The sequence below is a fragment of the Parambassis ranga genome, chromosome 14 (genome assembly GCF_900634625.1).
Source record: "Parambassis ranga chromosome 14, fParRan2.1, whole genome shotgun sequence".
NCBI lineage: Eukaryota > Metazoa > Chordata > Actinopteri > Ambassidae > Parambassis > Parambassis ranga.
Genome location: NC_041034.1, coordinates 6,380,774 through 6,398,970, shown reverse-complemented (window position 1 = coordinate 6,398,970; position 18,197 = coordinate 6,380,774). Strand labels below are relative to the sequence as shown.

General features: G+C 40.9%; 1 protein-coding gene across 6 annotated transcripts in view; it reads left to right on the top strand.

Annotated features, from left to right (window-relative positions):
• The window catches only part of rapgef6 (Rap guanine nucleotide exchange factor (GEF) 6), a 101,963-nt gene that overhangs the window by 46,784 nt on the left and 36,982 nt on the right, over positions 1–18,197 (top strand). The window contains exon 1 of one of the 6 annotated variants that reach the window (XM_028421129.1): positions 3,832–3,939. The exons of the other annotated variants lie outside the window; for them this stretch is intronic. Coding sequence (XP_028276930.1) covers positions 3,886–3,939 — 54 coding nt within the window. The 5' untranslated portion in view covers positions 3,832–3,885. Of the gene's footprint in view, positions 1–3,831; positions 3,940–18,197 lie in introns of those variants that run through there. 6 annotated transcript variants of the gene reach the window in all.

Here is an 18,197-nt window from a genome sequence, read left to right as displayed (position 1 = left end):
CAAATTAGAGTGTGTGTGTGTGTGTGTGTGTGTGTGTGTTTATGGCATCCCACGGGGGCAATTGTCCCAGTAGCATCAGGGCGAGTGACAAAGGAGAGACAGGACCCCACTCAGCCACGCCACACCTCAGTGAGCACAGAAGGCACAAATGCACGCAGGATGCTTGGTGTATGACAATGCAATGTCTGCCTGTCTGTCTGTCTGTCTGTCTGACAGCTCACCATCGGACAGTCACATTTCCTGTCTTTCGGTAACTGTCTGACTTTGTCATATTTTCCTAGAACATTTTTTTTTCCAAGGACAAATGCACTCGTTTATTATGTCTTGATTCCTTGTCACTAATACTTGTCTTTCTGACTTCTCTGCATCGTTATTTGTGGTTATTTCCTTTTTTTCTTTCTGTCCCGTCCATTAAAACTGTCATTTGACTTTACCCTGCACACGTGCATACAAACACCCACAAAAAAAAGCAGCTTGACTGTTCCAGGAAGTGTTTCCTGTGTGTGACTCACTTCCTGCTCTGTGTTTTGCAGACAGATCAAACGTCTTCATATACAGATACAGTAAATGGTCCACTGAGAAACACATGCAAGCCTCAGCCTGCAAGCCTGTTTCAGTTTGAATGTATAGAATCAGGTCTGACACACAAAACTGCTCTTTACTTTCATGTTTTTAAAGTAATGTACCTCTATAAATTGTGCTCATAAAGAGTAGATTGAGCATGAAAGTTTTGATAATCTCTCAAATGCAGATTAATTTAGATACTCCAGCACACTATAAAACTGTAGGGCTATTTTATTCATTAGTGAGACCATTACTTTTGTCCGATTTTTATTATTATTTTTTTTTTAAAGTACTTTTATTCTTTTTGAGTTATTTTCTGTCACAAACTCTGGCATGAAATACTTTAGTTGTGATGATTTTGGTCACTCTTTCAGTCACTACGTTCGTTTATTTGTGCTGTAATGAACCCCAACGGGTCAAAGAGCAGGATTGAGATTAAAGATGATGAGTGTGAGCATCAAGATAATTCATCTAAAGGGTGTTCTCTGTTCTGCTTTCACAGCAGTCAGCAAAATTGGATGTGCAGTGTTAAAACACAACTTCTGTGCAGCCTTGTATGTACAGGAAATAACTAAAGAAGCTTCAAACTTTGGTCCATATTTCTTTGGGAAACAAACTGCAGCTATGTGTGTGTTAGTGCAGCAGTAGAGGAAAGGAGAAGATGTAGTGCTGTGCGTACTAGTATGCAAAAGGGAAAGGACTGCAGCTATAGTGCACACTAAGACACATACAGACACACACACACACAGCCTCTGCACAGCTTTATACACACATTCACGGACAGATCCTTCCATTAGGGTCGGAGTCTTTAATCCATTCACTGTTCGGTAATTTCATTCATGTTGAAAGGTGGGGTTTTAAGGACTCTGTGTGTGTCTGTGCATGTGTGTTTGTTTCATCTTTTTAGTCCACTACCACCTTTACTCTGCCTCCATCTCTTTATCTATTTTCATCCTTCTCTTTTTCTCTCTGCCTCTCTCTTGTGTACATAACACTCCTCTGAAGGCAGGGCTCCATGTGCTTGCATCTGATTGGCTGGAGACTAAAAGGATGATGTCATTCCTAGTCAGGAGGTGTGTTCTGCCTCATATACACACCCCACGGAGGAGAGAGAATTGAGGATAGAGAACTTGGTTCATAGCACCAAGCATAAGGAGTAAAAATAGGATGGACTTATCCAAGCAGGAGAAAACACCTAATTTGAGGCATGGCACAATAATGGAGAGGCGGTGATTGCAAACAATTAGTATTTTAGTTAGAGGGAGAAAGGAGGGGTAGATAAGGAGGGAAGGAGGTCAGGAAGAGAGGGAGAGATGATGACAAAGATTCCCCTCTCTCTGAAGTGTCTGGTAATGGGAACTGGCTTCTGTCTGTCGCTGGCAGAGAATTCAAACAACCAGACAGCTTCTATTGTCTCTGCTTTCAATTCTTCCCTCCACTCTCTCCCTCTCCCTGTGTCTCTGCCTCTCATGTTTGTTACAACATCACAGAACACAGGCTGAATAGATAAATATGACAATAATGTTAAAGAAAATACTGGTTTGGAACTCAAACAATTGAACTTTTAATTAGCAAAACATGCAGCTGCAGCATTAAACTCAACAGCCTTGAGGCGACAAGCAATTTCATAGGGATAGGTTGCATTATTATCTTTTTCAATTTCACGTATACACATATACACATACTGCATACAAGCTGTTTTTAAAGTGTGTTTCTCTAGAATCTGCTCTTTGTGAAACTAGTTTGTGTTACTTTTCTGTGAGTCAAACTTTTCTTGGGTTGTATTGCACGTCTGTTTGTTAACATGGTCTAAACAGGCTGTCATTTCAGGTCTGCTTCAAATTATTTACAGCTCCAGACTTGTTCTGTCTAACGTCTGTATTTAACTGTTATTTTGCTCAGCGATGTCTATAATAGACCGACTTATGTGTGATTAATCCATCTTTCTTGTACATCACATTCTGTCTACTGAGTTGCAAATCTTGCAGAGGGAAAGGGGGAAAACCCATTATCGGCTGGTGCTATTGTGTCGCATGTTCACATTCGGGAAAATACCGCCAGCGTCTGTCCTTGTATCTGATAGGGGCTCTGTGATTTATGCATGGCCCCCCCTCTTCTTTCTTTTTTTTTTTTGTAATTTATGCGGCACGCTTACAAAGGGGAGGGGGTTGCCTCAACACACTCAGTTTTATGTTACAAGCAGATCAATAAAGATGCTCCTTTATTTTTCCTCTCTGTCTCCGGCTTTCCCATTCTTTCTCTCTTCCTCTCTCTTCTACGTCTGCTCAGCAGCCAATCCATCTAATGCAGTTTTCCTCCGCTCTCTTCATCCATGCCACCTCCCATCCCCTCACTCCCTCTCTTTCTCGCTCTCTCTCTTGCTGCACAGGTGATGTCATTCTTTTTCAGCTGGATTCTCCTCCCTTATTCCTCCTCCCTCCCTCACACTCTCTCCTCCGCTTCCCATTAGCGGCTGGCTCTCCACAGCGCACCATCTATCCACGGTCACTTCTCTCCGATGTTGTGGGAGGGGGGAGGAGAAATGCCGGCGTGAGGTGTGAGCGCCAAACATGAGCTGGGAACACTGGCCCCTGCTATGGAACAGCTACACCGCTGGGCACCCTCATGCAGCACTGGAGCATTATATATAAAGAGTTGCAAAGAGACAGAAAGGAGTTTGACAGATGCAGACAGTGATTGAGCAGGAGAGGAGCGCTGCAGGCAAATGATCTAATCCAAGCTTTTGGGAGCTGAGAGGGGGGTGTGTGTGTGGAGGACTTGAAGCCAGGCAAGAGGCTTCATCCCAGGGGTCTGCAGATGCACAGACAAGCCCCTCTTTTTATTCATCATTGGCTGGCTTAAGAAGAACTTCTGCTTCTAAAAAGTGCACGCTGAAGACCACATTAACTCTACGAGTTCCTGCATTTAACTTGGAAGATAAAAACCTTTTAAAAAGTTGGAGTTCACCTTTGACCATGCATCCTCCTTCACATCTGGATTTAATTTTCAATGTTAGGCAGAATTTCTTTCCTCAAGCTTTATTAGAAGTGTGACTTAGTCAAAGAGAGAAAGCTTGGCATATAAACGGATCTCTCTTGACTTTACATCTCCCTCTGTACTGCCATCTGACAGTCATCCTCTTCCTTTTTGCTGGTAAATCAACAAAAGGATTTTTTAAACCCACCTTCTGGACAGTTCTCGTCTTGCAGCAAAGAGAGTGGCATCAGCCCTTGCCCTCATCTTTCACTTATTAATTTTTTTATTCATCTCTTGGTGAACGAGGGGAAACTTCTCCTCGCTGGCACCCTCCCTCCTGTGGAAATGGCTTTCCTGGTCCGTTGCTATGCCAACTGCTTGCAGCCGTGGTCCTCCAAAGTAAGCGATGTCGTAATCCCTTTTCTGGCCAGTGCCTCTGGCTTAGGATGCTGCTGTCTGTGTGCGTGTGTGTTACTGAGAGGGAGATAGGGTGGGGATGAGAGAAAATGAGCTTCATTTATATGCATATGACGAATATTTATTTTATCTGTTGAGAACTGAATGCATGCTTTGTGTCTTGCTTTAATTTGGATTTTTCTGAAAAATACTGATATGCAAAAGTGCTGTTGCCATGCCAAAGCTTTTTTTTCCCCCAGTCCCAGCACAGTAGGGAAAGAGGGATTTAAAACAAACACAAAAAAAATCACCTGTGTGTTAATTGGCCAATAACCATAACCTACAGTCCTCCTTTTTATTCAGTGTTAAGTCTTCTGAGAGGTTCAGCCTTATAATAATCAGCATTTTTAAACATGTCAGTGTACTCACTGTGCAATCACTGAAGATGCAGGAGATTTTTTTGGCTTTGCACCAGTGTTTTATTATTCTCAGCAACACTCCTCACTCTCAAGAGAACAAAGTGGGTTTCCAAAAATAATATCTGCCCCCTGTGGCTGTAAATTATGTTTTAACATCTTTTTTTCTGCTGAGAGTATTTAATGCAGAAGGATAAGTACAGATGATGGAACAAAGGTTGCAATCTTTTTTAGTGTGAATATAGCAATATTAGTTGATTTTTTTTATATGGCAGAAACTGCAGCTGCCATGATTTCTGTGTATTTTTTAATATCTGTTAATCAATACATATAATTCATCTGATCTGTCTAATCTGTCTGGTGCCTCCCAGTAGTCAGCTCTGAACTGGTAATGATGTAGCTGTGTGTATAATTAACAATTCGCTGTCCTAGTTTTAGTTTCTCAGAATAATCTGCCATAGTTAGCCCCCGGTGAACTTCATGATGATGCAAGGAAAGCAACTATAGTACATAAGATTTCTTTTTTGTTGTTGTTGTTTATTTGTTTTTTTGTTTTTTTAATGATATCAAATCGGACGAATGAGTGACAATGACCTTGCCTGTGCCTATGTAGTTCCAGCAAGTGACTGCACCATAGATCCCCTATGTGTCTGTCTCTTTGGGAGCATCGGTCTGGGTGCTGAAAGCCTCAGAGATGTTTGTCTTTATTATGTGTGTGTGTACATGTGTTTAGTGGGATAAGTAATAATTAGATCTCTGGAGATAAGAGGAGATAAAGAAGATGTTCAGTCTAACACATTAAATCTGTGAAACACGTTGTACAAAGTGAACTCTTAAATACCTTGTTACTCCTCTTTATTGCTCCCCAATTATGATCCAAATTATGCATAAAGTGCTCTCTGCTCACATACTGTAACTGCTGCTAAATATAAATCCAATTCTGCAGTTGTTTTTGTCACTTCATTTTATGATAGCTCCCTCATCAGTGCAACCAGTTAATGGCAGTATTGACAGTCTGCTTTCTTTAATTTAGTTTTTGCACAGGCTTATCCCGGAAACAGCCCATCTGTGTGTTATTACTGGTCCATCCACGGGGTCCAGAGTTGAGCTAATTTATCCTCTGTCTAGAGCCGCTGAGGTTTCATCCGGCGTGGGCCGTTTGAAGTCCTTCGTTAATTGGTGGACGTGTGTGATGAGCCCACCTTTTGCAAAGGTTAATTAAGTTTCCCTTTTACCTCCCATTAGGCCACTTGTGCGCCTTCTGGAGGAACAGTAGCAATCAAAACCCATTGCAGTCATGAAACTGCAAGGATGGTCTGCAAAGGGATTTCAGTGACTGTGTAGTAAATTCATTCATTTATGTGTGTGTGTATGTCTCAGGCAAAAGAGGGAGGTGTGTGTGTGTGTGTGTGTGTGTGTGTGTGTGTGAAGAAATTCTGAAGTGTGATTTGAAGTTTGAGGGATAAGAAAGACATAAAGAGACAGAAAATAAATCAATGACTATAAGAAAGTGTCTGAACCAGTGATTTTTATTGCACAAGAGGTTTTCATAATTGACTGCCTTCTCAGAATGACGGCAATTATTTTCGTAAGACGTCGGCCTCTTGTGAAAGTTTTGGCTTTGTTATGTTTTTCTGCTTTTCAATTTTTATCATGAAAGCCTGTACAACAGCAGTGCATCCTCTGCAGTTTGGGACTGAACAACCAATCAGAGTTTGTTTATTAACTGAAATTACTGTTTTGTCTAAAAGTTGAACAAGCTGACTTATTACAGGAGATCTAACAGGAGAGTGAGCAGACCAATGTTTGATTCAAACAAATCACTTAGTTTTATTTCTCTGCAGGGAATCTGCAGCTGCCAGCTTGCTTTTACAGCTTTTTCTACAGCTCGTTTACAACAGACCTTGACAAGAATGCTTTAGACTTAAAGACGGTAAACACTTAATTTTGCCATTTACTTTTTTCAACAATACCAAATGACAGCTATTAACAAAGAGCTTGCCATACTTGCCTGCTCTAATTTCTAACGTCAGAGGATAGATATTGAAATATTGACTGAGTGGCTGGAAATTTGGCATCAGATGACAGGCAGTGAAATGTAGGCCAGTGGAGCTGTTCTGTGGGGCTTCTTTTTCTGTACTTCTGAGACCTAGATTTATTTACTTTTCTAATAAACATCGCAGACTTTAAGTAGAAGTTTGCCCTGGGTTCTACTTCTAAAAAGCAGTCAGTCACTTACTTTTCAAAGAGGCTTTTAACGGCTTGCTTATTTTACTGTTTTATTGTGTTGTGTTTATGGGTGAACTGTCCCTTTAAATCACATCCTGCTCATCCCAGCGGAACACAACCTCCGTCTACGTCCTCCCAATGCTGGAAGACTTGTCAAAATGTCCTGATGCTGAACTCTCTGACCCTCTCTGCTGCCTACATGCTGCTCTCTGTTGAGCTTTATCAGCTTCCTCTGTGTTTTTTTTTCGGTCCCTCTTGTGTTTTTCCCTCATTTTTTTAAACTTTGTCTCTCTCTTCCTTCTTTTAGCATGGACTTCCTGCTGCTTTCCCCTTAGCCCATTTCCTTCCTTTTCTCTGGGACTTCTCTGCACTCTACTACTTGTTCTTCTTCTTTCTCTGTTATTTAAACATTGATAGTGGGGCCTGTTGTTGTTGTTGTCAGCCTGATGCTGCTGCTGTGGCTGCCCTGCTGGGCAGTATCCTCACCCTTCCTGTCCTATAAATCACACCAACTCCTTCTGAAAACCATCTGTATCCTCACAAGCCCAACCTTTGCTCTGTCTTTCTGCATCTAATGCCTTCCATCACTTATTAACCTTCCAGATGTCTTGCATTTCCTTTTAACTTCTCTCAGTAGCTTAAAAAAGTTGATTTAAGTTTGCAAAAGTGTGTTTGATTAGAGGCACTGAGCAGTAGTAGAACTGATTAGAAGCTTGTTTCCTCACACACAATAAAGATAACTCACCTCTTGACATTTCTAAATGGATCATTTTTTGCTTGGGAAAGAAAATAATAGCAGGCAGATGATAGATTTAGTGCCAGGGCAGGGAGGTCAGATAGATAGACAAAGAATCTGGTATACCCCAAAATCATGCCATTCTGTACATGCAGCATTAAGAGGGAATTCTAGTATACATGTAGTATAATCATATGACGTACATTAGAATTTATCTGGCGGTTTAAAAGAGTACAAAGCGGGCTTGAAGTTTCAATGAGCCTTGACATTTTGTAATGAGAGCAAAAAAATCCTCTTTAAACTTTACTTCTGGTTTAAGAGCCAGGTACTGCATTTGATTTAAGCTACTGTTACTGGTCTACCATCCATCATCACATCAGATAGGATAGATAGCTACATTAAACTGCTGAACCTTTATTGAGTGGAATAAGGAGATTAATTATTCTTCAGTACAGTCTATTGACCCTTTGCTCAGCATAGTGGCTTCATGCCCAGACAGCGGTATGTGTTTGATTAGAACCTGAGCACCTTAAAGAGAGGGAACATGCTCAGATATTTTTTTTTTTATTGGATGAAGGTAATCGGGTAATCAGAGAGCTTATTTCAGAGATAAAAAAAATAAATTAAGGGAAAGAGCAACTAGCAAATACAAGACACGTGTGTAATGCACACTTGTGTTTGTGCTGGTTCTTGCAAAAGCCGCTGTTTGGACCCTAGACTTGACAGAGTAATGGTTCAAAGCAGGACATAAACCTGGTCCTGGTTGAAAGTCTGGAACCCTCTATCTCCTTTTGCAGACTTGCCAAAACATCTCATCATAAATGGCATCTTGGGAGCCACTAGCAATTGACTTATTTTGTTGTTACATTGCTTTGAGTTGAGGCTAACCCAGAATAATTTTACTCTTAATTGCTCAAGGAAAAATGCTTTGCAGGCTAAAGGTCCAGCAGCCCTATGTAACACCCCACCAACACAAACCCAGGACTATTCAAATTAGCTTCAGTAACAAAGATGGTGACATTTCAACTCTGACAGAATTCAGTGTTGTTGTGGTAATTGCAGCTAGTGTTGTCGCTGCGTTGTTGCTGAAAGATAAAAAATAAAATGTTCGTCAGCATCTTGTAGGAAAGTATTTTTGCTTATGGAGAGTTGTTGCTGCCAACAGGTCATAGTCAAGAGTAGCTGTCGATCATAAAATGCACTTTGTGTTGTAATCCTCTGCATCATCACATCAGCAGATGGAAACTTGCAGGCACCATTAAAAGAGTATTAGATAGTTGCACCATGGCTCCCCTGGTACCTGAATATATTGACAGAATCGTTTCTGTGACCTTTGCCAGGTGAGGTAATGCCACAGCCTCTTCACATTGGCCTTGGCAGATTTATTTTGACCTCGGCCCTTCAGACAGGCTGATAGACGAACTGACAGAATTCACGCTGGGTGTCAAGGTAATGTGGCTCAAAGTGGTGGTGAGGAGGAGGGATCTGGGTCCTGATAAGAGCAGGAGAGAGAGAGAGGGGGGGGGAGAATTTGAGGAAGAGGCAACAATAGAGAAAGAGAGGGCTTTTAGCATGCCAAGGGAGATCTAGGATATCATATGCACAGGAAGTAGGGGTGATAAAGATCGATATGGATTGCATTAAGCCAGGCCTTGCCCCACTCACCTCCCATAAGTCATAAATTACTATTCAGGCCTGCTAAATAAAAACACACATTGTTTCTAATTTTTTTGTTATCTCTTACAAACAAATAAAAAAATAAGAAATTAAAAATATGATTTCCTTATTTCGAAGGTCAGAACGTCATTTAGTGTAGGTGACTGTACGATATTGACAAAGACTGCACATTTCTGATCCATCATCCGCTACAAAAGCACTAGACAATTCAGTTGATAAGAACTTCACCTCTATTAAATGATTGAGATAAACGTTCATACTTCATTGGAGTACACTTTACAAACTTTACATTAGTCATTAGGTTAGCTATGTGGATGTAGCCTGAATAAAATGTGAGCAGTGCAGTCGAAGTGAAGGACATCACCACTCTATTATTAGAGTATTTCTAAACCTTTATTTTCTTTATTCCACTTCTAGATTCTTGTCAGTATGTCGTTCATCTGAAACTCTTTGCTTGTGTATTGCTAGGTAGTAGTCGTGATGGCACAAATCGTAATCATTTATATTCAGATTTTACAGGATGATGTGAAAAAACGAGTCACCAATAGAAAAAGCACTTGCTTTCTTAGTAGTTTAATGCACCAATGAGAAAACATGGACTACTACTAAAATGTTTCAATAGTTATCAGGGCATAAAAGGGCCAGATTTGTGTGTAATTACTATCCATTAGCTACGATAGCTGAAATTTCACAGTGAAAATCCCACTCAGGCATTTGCATGCCCAAGCTGGTCGACATTACAGGGAGCAAATGGACTAAAAGTGAAGCTGCTCATGTGGAGACTCACACATACAATCAAGCATGTGACCTCTGAACTTGGTGGCCGCTCAGTCTCAAATGCAGTTTAACACCCACAACACACACACAGTAAAAACATAATCCATAATACAGTACATGTGCACATAAATTACTCAGCCTCTTATTATATATGTAGACTCCACCTACTGTAGCTCTGTCAGTCATAAGCTTCCACCCCCACTACCCCACTTACACATACACATCCAAGCGCTGATATTTCAACCACTCGTGCACCCTCCCACCCCCCTCGATTTCACTTGCTCCCATTATCTCACTGCTATTGATCCACATCCCCTCCTCAGCCTGCACAACTAGAGAGCCCTTTACTGGATAATTTTCAAGGGCATTTATAAATACTAGATGGGTTGGATGGGTGATTGCTCTGTGGCTGTTTGTGAATTTGAAAACAAAGGGGAGCACAGTGTGGGGGAAGCTGATAGTGTGGCAGGAAAATAAATGTGACATGGAAAAACACTAAACTATCATCAATAAATCATTTTATTATTGCTAATTTATACAACAACATTTTGGGAACTATTGTTGCCATCATCCAATGTTAACACGTTCATAGTGAACATTTATAAAAGCTTTAAGCCCTTGCACCTTTGTACACATCTTGTTGAAGTATCTTGGCAACAGCACGAAGTGTAGTGATTTTAAATTCAAATTAGCAGCCGTTTCTATTACTTCTTTTTGATGTCGAGATTTTTATCAGCTAGAAAAACAAAATAGGATTACGGTAGTAAAAAAAAGAGAGGAACAGAATCCAACAAAAACACCAGAGGAGAACCTCTGGGTGGAGCTGCCCCTGGGTCAACCTGTAGGGGTGCCAGGGACACACTGTATGTATGTGTGTAAAGCAATGTGGAATGGGTCGCAGGGCAGGAAGCATCTGTTAACAGAGGGGAGCCAGGCGCTACTCTAGTGTATGTATTGGTGCACATGTGTGCACACGTTTGTATTTGTGTGTGTGTGTGTGTAAGTGCATGTATTTTAAAAAGTGTTTTGCCTTCCCTCCTGTATCCGGAAAACCTGGCCCACCTTCCTCAGGGGCTCAGAAAGAGACGCCTTGTAGCTTCCTGTAATACACACACATTCAGTCGCACTCTCTCTCTCTCACACACACATACAAACAGAACAAAGAGTAAAGAGCAAACGGACAAACACATACACTAAACATTTCCGTGTTCCATTCCAAATTACTTTGTTTACCAACAGATGGGAATATTAATACCTCATTGATTTGTGAGTTATTATTCATAATTTTGCCCAGCCTATAGAACACATTCAGACTTAATAGCATCTCTCAGCCTGTAGATGTGGGAGCCTTCCTGTTAATTAACACTAAATCAGCTGGTACAGATCTGTTATTCTGGCTCTGATCATCACTTAGGCACTAAACAGGAAGAGGATTTGCAGAATTTAGACGATGCATAGTAAAGGATGCAATCAGCATTCTATCCCAGGAAAAATTAGTATAGTCAAACTTTATTTATTAATATTAATGCTAATATCGGTCATCCACCCATGTTTAAATTCCACTTTTTCCTTCCACGTTGCGACAAACAGTTCTTTTTCCAGGTGTTAAAACAAGTGAGAGGGGGACAGACGGGCTGTGACAGGTTGAATATCACTCTCGGAGACAACCAACTCTTTTGGGCAGCGACCACCGTCTGTTACCTGCTGCCACGCTCACATAAACACACTCAATCTAGATGCCACCTGGAAGGAATTCCGACTGTAGTAACACTTTTCAGTCCTCATGAGAACAATACCTTTCTCAGCAGGGGTGCTGACCCATGCTAATTAAAAAAAATTACTTACCAGCCAAAGGCATGAGTGGTGAAGTTTGTGTGGGTGTAGCCAGTTTAGAGCTATTAAATCCAGACTGTTGGAGCATATTCCAATAAGAGGAGGAAGACTTTTATTATCAGTTGTTATAACTTATAAGTTGACTTTTGATTTAAGCAACAAGTAAGTTGCCAATTGTGATGAAAAGGAGCATGTTGCATTCAGCACACAATGAAGGAACTAACAAATGAAACACATTCAAATGCTGTTGAATAAATGTGTTAATAATGTGAAGTAAATGTTGAACACCCACACATGTCCAGCGTCCAGTGTTTGAGGGTTAATCTCTATGATTGGTAATTTAGTAATAGGTTCAGGCTTTTTTCAGATCTGGATGATTTCTCTAATGTTAAATGAGGACAGGAAAGCAAATGTGCAAATACTCCTCTTCTGTTTCTCCTCCTCCTTCTTTCTGTTTCCCCTCTTGTCTCTATGCTCTGCCACTCTGTCTCTTTTCTTCGTCAGACAACTGGGGCAAAAGTCACAGGGCCTTTGGCAGTGCCGGTGTCGTTCAGCATCCCGTCTGTCATAATACTGGCACAGCACGGAGTAGAAACTGCCAACTAATGGCTGTTTATCCACTGCATAACTGTGCCAGCCAATGTCTGTCCAGGCTAAGAACTTGCCAACCAATGATTGTTGAACTTTGTACCTTGCAGACCAGTGCCTGCCAAATCACAGGATGCAGTTTCTGGTCTCAACTGAGTTTAAAATTAATTTCAGAGGGGTTTTTTTTAGGCAAATGGTTGCTATGCAGAATTTCCACCTCGTTTTGGGGGAAATGTTGTGTTGCTTTCAAGTTGTCCCACTTTCAGGTTCTAACTGTCCTCTTTCAAAACATTTTCATTGCAGCTGCAGTGTTGCATTCGTTATAATGAAAATGTCAACAAATGTCTCAAGAAAATTTTGAGTTTATCATCTCAGATCAGATGCCGCATACAAGGTAAACTTACCTTTTGAGAAATAGGCAGAGCCCATAGTGCAACTCTACCTGCCTGGTAATTGCAATGAACCCACTGTAACGTCGGCCTTATAGGCTTCATGAAGAGCATTTTTTATGCCTAGTTGCCATTTTGGCAGGTGAAACCTAGTCAGGCAGGTAGTGACCTGAATCGGCTCCCATATGCTTCCTCACTGTTGCCATGTGTTTATTTCTGCTGCCAAGTCGGGCATGGGGTCTAACTGCAGTTTTTGACAATTGTGCATTGGCTTCATTTTCCAGCCCTGGAGGGTGCTGCTCGAATGAATACCTACAGAGGAACCTAAAAGGTATCTCCAAAACAACTGAGGACATTACTAACGCTCCTCGTAATCTATTTTGAGTCAGAAGAATAAACAATTAAATCTCCACATTGACTACAGATTTTGCATACTTCATCCAATGGGTGGATTTTATTTCTTAGTCTGAAGTTTATTCTTTATTTGTGGTGCAGCAGAGAGGATTAATAAGCAATGTGAAGCAGCATTGATGGCTAGATGGAGATGATGCCCTGCCAGTTTGAGAAACAGAGTAACATGTGTGCATGGGTGTTTGTGTACATACACTCTTCTCTGTTTGATAGTATGTCCTCATCTCCTCATGTGGTCCCTTGCTAACTACAGTCCCTCTCTCTTTCTCACAGTCTCTCTCTCTCTTTCTCTCCCTCCATTTCTCTGTTACATGTCTGCCTTCGCAGTTGTCACCTCCAATTTCAGCTTCAATTCATTACATCTCCCCTTGCTCCAGCTGGTGCAGACTCTCTCACACACAGACACACACTCCCAGAGATATGCCAGTCTGGACTGCAGTCCAGGTAGAATTGGATTCTTAAGAGAATATTGGGGGACATTTTATCTTCATCTATTCCCTCACTTTTACTTCATCCTCATTCTGGTCCACGCTGTCAGTCCTATTTCTAGATTTTCAGCTATCTTTACTCTCTCTCTCTCACTCTCTCCCTCTCCCTCTCTCTCTCTCTCTCACACACACACACACACACACATAGAGTCAATTCAGTCTCTATCATATGGCTTTCTCTCCATTGCCTTTCTTTAGGCCCACTCTCTCTTTGTCTCTATTGCTTACATTCACCTCAGGTCTGTCTTTTTTTCCCTCCTCTCTCCCAACCGTCTGTAGACTTTTTAGTAGTGGAGTGGAGCATGTGGCGATCTCCGTTCTACTGAATAGAACCCTATAAATGCACACCATTTGCACATAGTGAACTCGATCTTTGGGCATAGGCGTTGTAGTCTTTCCTATAGTAAAATGTGATTTGTTTGTATATACAGCATTTGTGTGTGTTCGTTAGCAGGCATTGTCCTCACCATCAGATCTGTGTGTGTGTGTGTTTCCTCTTATAACATTAAAGGTAACAGTGGTGGCCTCAATTGATCAAAGCTTTTTTTCCAGTAGTACAAGGCTAAATCTGGACCTCCAAAGTGTGTGTGTGTGTGTGTGTGTCCCCTACCAGACATCAGAGCCAATGTTCTCTCCTAGCTTGTCTGATGCAGCTACTAGCAGGTGCTCCCTTTGATTGGTAAGAAATAAAAATGTGAAGAACAGAGAACGTTTGCCCAAAAAATGGACAGAAAAGAAGGTGACAGAGGAACTGGATGAGTAGAGGTTGTAAAGAGGCAGTGAATGTATATATATAGAGAGAGAGAGACATAGCAACTGAGTGAATCAGTGCAGAGGCTTAGAAAATGACAATGCAAAGACTCACTCAGAGCGCAGAGAAACCAGAAAAAGAGCAGAATTCAGATTCAGACATCACACCAAAGAGGATTTTTGCTGTGAGAGTGTAGCGAGGTTGTTCCTTTGTGTAGAGGTGCTCTGCTGCTGTCTGTGATGTGGTTTCTGGTTTAGCAGCCTGTTGTGAGAGCTAAATCAACATGTTGGCAGGTGTTATCAGTGAACCCAAAGTGTGTGTTTCATGTCTAATAACACCCTATTTCGATAGAGGTGAAACCTTTTCAATTGAATTCACACCTTTCTGACTTCTATTTATAATTAGTGTTCATTATAATCAACATATTTTTACAACATTTGCAAGTCACTTGGCTCATGCAATGCTCACTGCGTGCAAGCAGTTTGAGTAGTTATGGACAAAACAGCTAAATAAGTTTACACAATTATCATGCTGCTGTATTTCACTGATGAGTGATGGTTGTTCAGCTTGGGTCATGTCAATGCAGTTTGTCACTGCTGACATCTACAGGCCAGACGTGCTAATGTCAGATACCCCAACAGTGAACTCATTAACCAATAACATGCAACATCTGCTTTAAATTGTAAATAAACTGGCAATGCTGTTTGCACTTACTGCATACTGAGGCTCCCACCTTCTCTATCAACAGCCTTGAAGGTGCTTAGACTGTGAATACGTAATAATATCCTGACAACATGTTGATGAAGATTCTCAGTCATCCAGGTCATCATACGTAGAGAAGATTGAAACAAGGCGCCTGGACTTGTAGAGTTGAAAACTCTACAAGTCCAGACGCCTTGTTTCAATCTTCTCTAAATATCCTGACAACTATACAAGTTATATAAGTAATAAGAATCTTCATTTCCGACAGCACATTTGAAAGTGTGCACTGAGCTGGCATATGTCACCATTCAATCAGTTCTTTGTTTCTCAAGAATTTTAGAATCAAATTTAAGGCTAATAGGCTCGATTCTGGGATCATCTTCTTATCATAATCATCATCATCATGATCTCTTGTAGATAGACATCTATATTGTTGGGTATCACAAGTTAAAATGATAAATACATTGAACTAAGCAGCAACTTTTAGTCTATTTATATGGTTTTGTCCCTTCTTTGTGATACATGAATATTCTAATTTTTGCTGCTTCATTTCTCTCCTATTTATTACATGTAGCATGAAAAATCTTTTGTTATAATACTGTCACTTTGTTTTGTCTTACAGCACAGTTGTCTTTAAATATTCATTGAGCTTTGTTTGTGCCATTGTTTGTTGAACCCGCTTTAATTATCACCCTCATCAGGATTCATCAGCCTCATCACATTTTCTTTAATTACTAAGCTAAGCCATTTGTTTCTCTTTGTTATTATTCATCTTAATGTATTGTTGTCATCCATTCTCCTCAGCTTCTTCTTTGTTGTATGTCTTTTTTTTTTATCTCCGTTCTATCTGACTAATCCTTCTGGTCGCAGTCTCAGCTGTTGTCTAGGTGTCAGACTTTAGTGAAGTCTCAGGTGCCTCCTGCCTTTTAGTCATTAAATACCATCTAAACGAAGCCTCTAAATTAAAGGAAACCCTCATTTAAGATAAAGCAGTGCCACTGTTTCAAATCTGACATCGGATTTAGAATTTACCCTCCCCCTATTTACCGCTTGTGTTTTATTGGCGTGGCCCCTTCTGGAGTAGATAGGCCGGGCATCATCTATTAATATCCTCAAGGTTTTCCAAAACCATTGTGGCCTCAAAACATCTCTTTCTCTATGTATTGACCTATGATGTAGCAAAGATTAACCCAGGACTAAAATGCTTTTGGGAAACCCAGGCTCTGCTCTGTGCAGCCAGATGACCAGTCTTGGCTTTATGGCCCATTTTGCCCCTCTGACAAAATGCACTCAGACCTGCAGCTTTATAATCTCATTGTAAAAAAAAAATAGATGCAACAAGCAAAATGGGACAGAGTTTTCCTGAAGAAGGAAGAAAAAGATATCACTCTAATATATTGTGAGTGGTTTGTTTTGTTTCAGGGTCTTATAGAAAGACAAATGGACGCATAAAGAGGGATTAAAATGCAGATCAGCTGTTTGTATGTTGCAGTTTTTCTCCCTGATGGAGGAAACACTTTTATTTTGGTGGTAAACTGCAGTAAATTATGATATAGCGTAAGTGCTTGCTTTTCATGATGTCCTCCGATAGGTTGTTGTTGTTGTGGGCAGTTTTAAAATCTTTGAATTTTAATGCCTGTCATTTAGGATGGTGTGTTATTTTGCCTTTCTATTAATTTATATGGCACCAGTCTAAGTTGCAACTTGATGTTTTGAAAGCCTTGTGTCTCACCCTCTTTGTCTGCTTCATTTTAGTCCGACTAAACCGTTATTATGATAGATGATAGGTTGACTTCTGCAGAGTTAATCAGACCCTGTAAGTGACTGCTGCTGTGAGAGCTTGCTCTGTTTGACAGCGACGTAACATTTACAGTCTGCTTGATCCTCCCATGATTGTACCCGCTCCTTGACATGATAGAATTGTACAGCCGAAGGAACCTTATGCATTCATATTTAATCTGCTAACTCTCATCCTTAATGCATGAGGAGAATGGGAGTCCCCCCACCCTACTCCACCCTCCCACCCCCCGTGGTTTGGCCTGCTGGGAGAGGAAAAGAGGGGGATTAGAGCAGGATTAAGTCTGTGGTGTGAATAGGAGCCACGAGACCTCCACAATTATTCACTTTCCCTCCTCATCGCTCAGCTTCTCCCCTCCATCCACTGCTCTCCGCACATACTCATCACCCTCTGTTTTACTCTAAAAAACACAACTTTGTCATGCTGCCAGTTTCATCTTCCAGTGTTGCCATTAGTGTCATCAGTGAATACTTCTTTCGGACTGTACTGCAGCCTGTGTGCGATTCACTGTCAAATGATGTTTCCTTGATTTTCAAGTGTGTTAAAACACTAGTCATTGGTTTATATATGTAAAAGTTGGGTAATACCATCCAAAGTTGCATGATTCTATGGCCAAAATGTCCTCTTTCTGTTTTATAATGGAACCCTTTCAAGTCAGACTCTGAAACAGCTCGGCAGTGTGACATATTAGCTTCTGTCTCTATATGGATTCTAATGCAGATGTTTTAAATGGGTGTTGTGTGGAAGTTTTGTTTTGCTGATAACTGCTCCGTCACACAGAAATCAATACGTATTTACCTGTAAAAAAAATTAGGAATCACTCTCTGTTCTCCCTCTCTCGCTTTTCCTCGTAGCTTCTTATTCACAAAGAAACACAACAAATGTGTAGCAAAGGCTGTTGGTCAACAAAAAGCAGCGGGGTTGAGAGTGCACATGTCCTGTTGTATACGTGCGATTGGGCTGTAACTCAATAACATTAACTGTCTAGTATTACGTGTTGCCCACAGGTCAATATGTGAATTGTACGATGCATTACACCACCATACCTAATTGGAAATGGATTCCACTTAAATGCTTCTTCATTCATGACTAAAGCCAGAGTCATTATGTGTGTGTGAATGTTACAAAAGCACACTTTACAGTTAGAATTCAGCTCTTTAAGGGTTGCTAATAGCACAGAGAGCGGAACCCAGGGTGTATTAATATTTCAGTAGAGTACTGTGTCAATATAGGTATGTGTGCGATGAAGAAGCAAGGCAGCAGATGCATCAATTTTTTAATGCCATAGTACTCTAACATTTCAGATTTTAATTTGTGTATACACTTGAATCAGGTGACCAAACATTTGACTACCACCTGCCAAGGTTTACTCACAGGACATGCCTGTGCAAACTATCATAAATCTAGGACACTATGTTGTTGGGGAGTGCTATCTGTGCACTCCCCAACCAAAAATGGCTGACAGA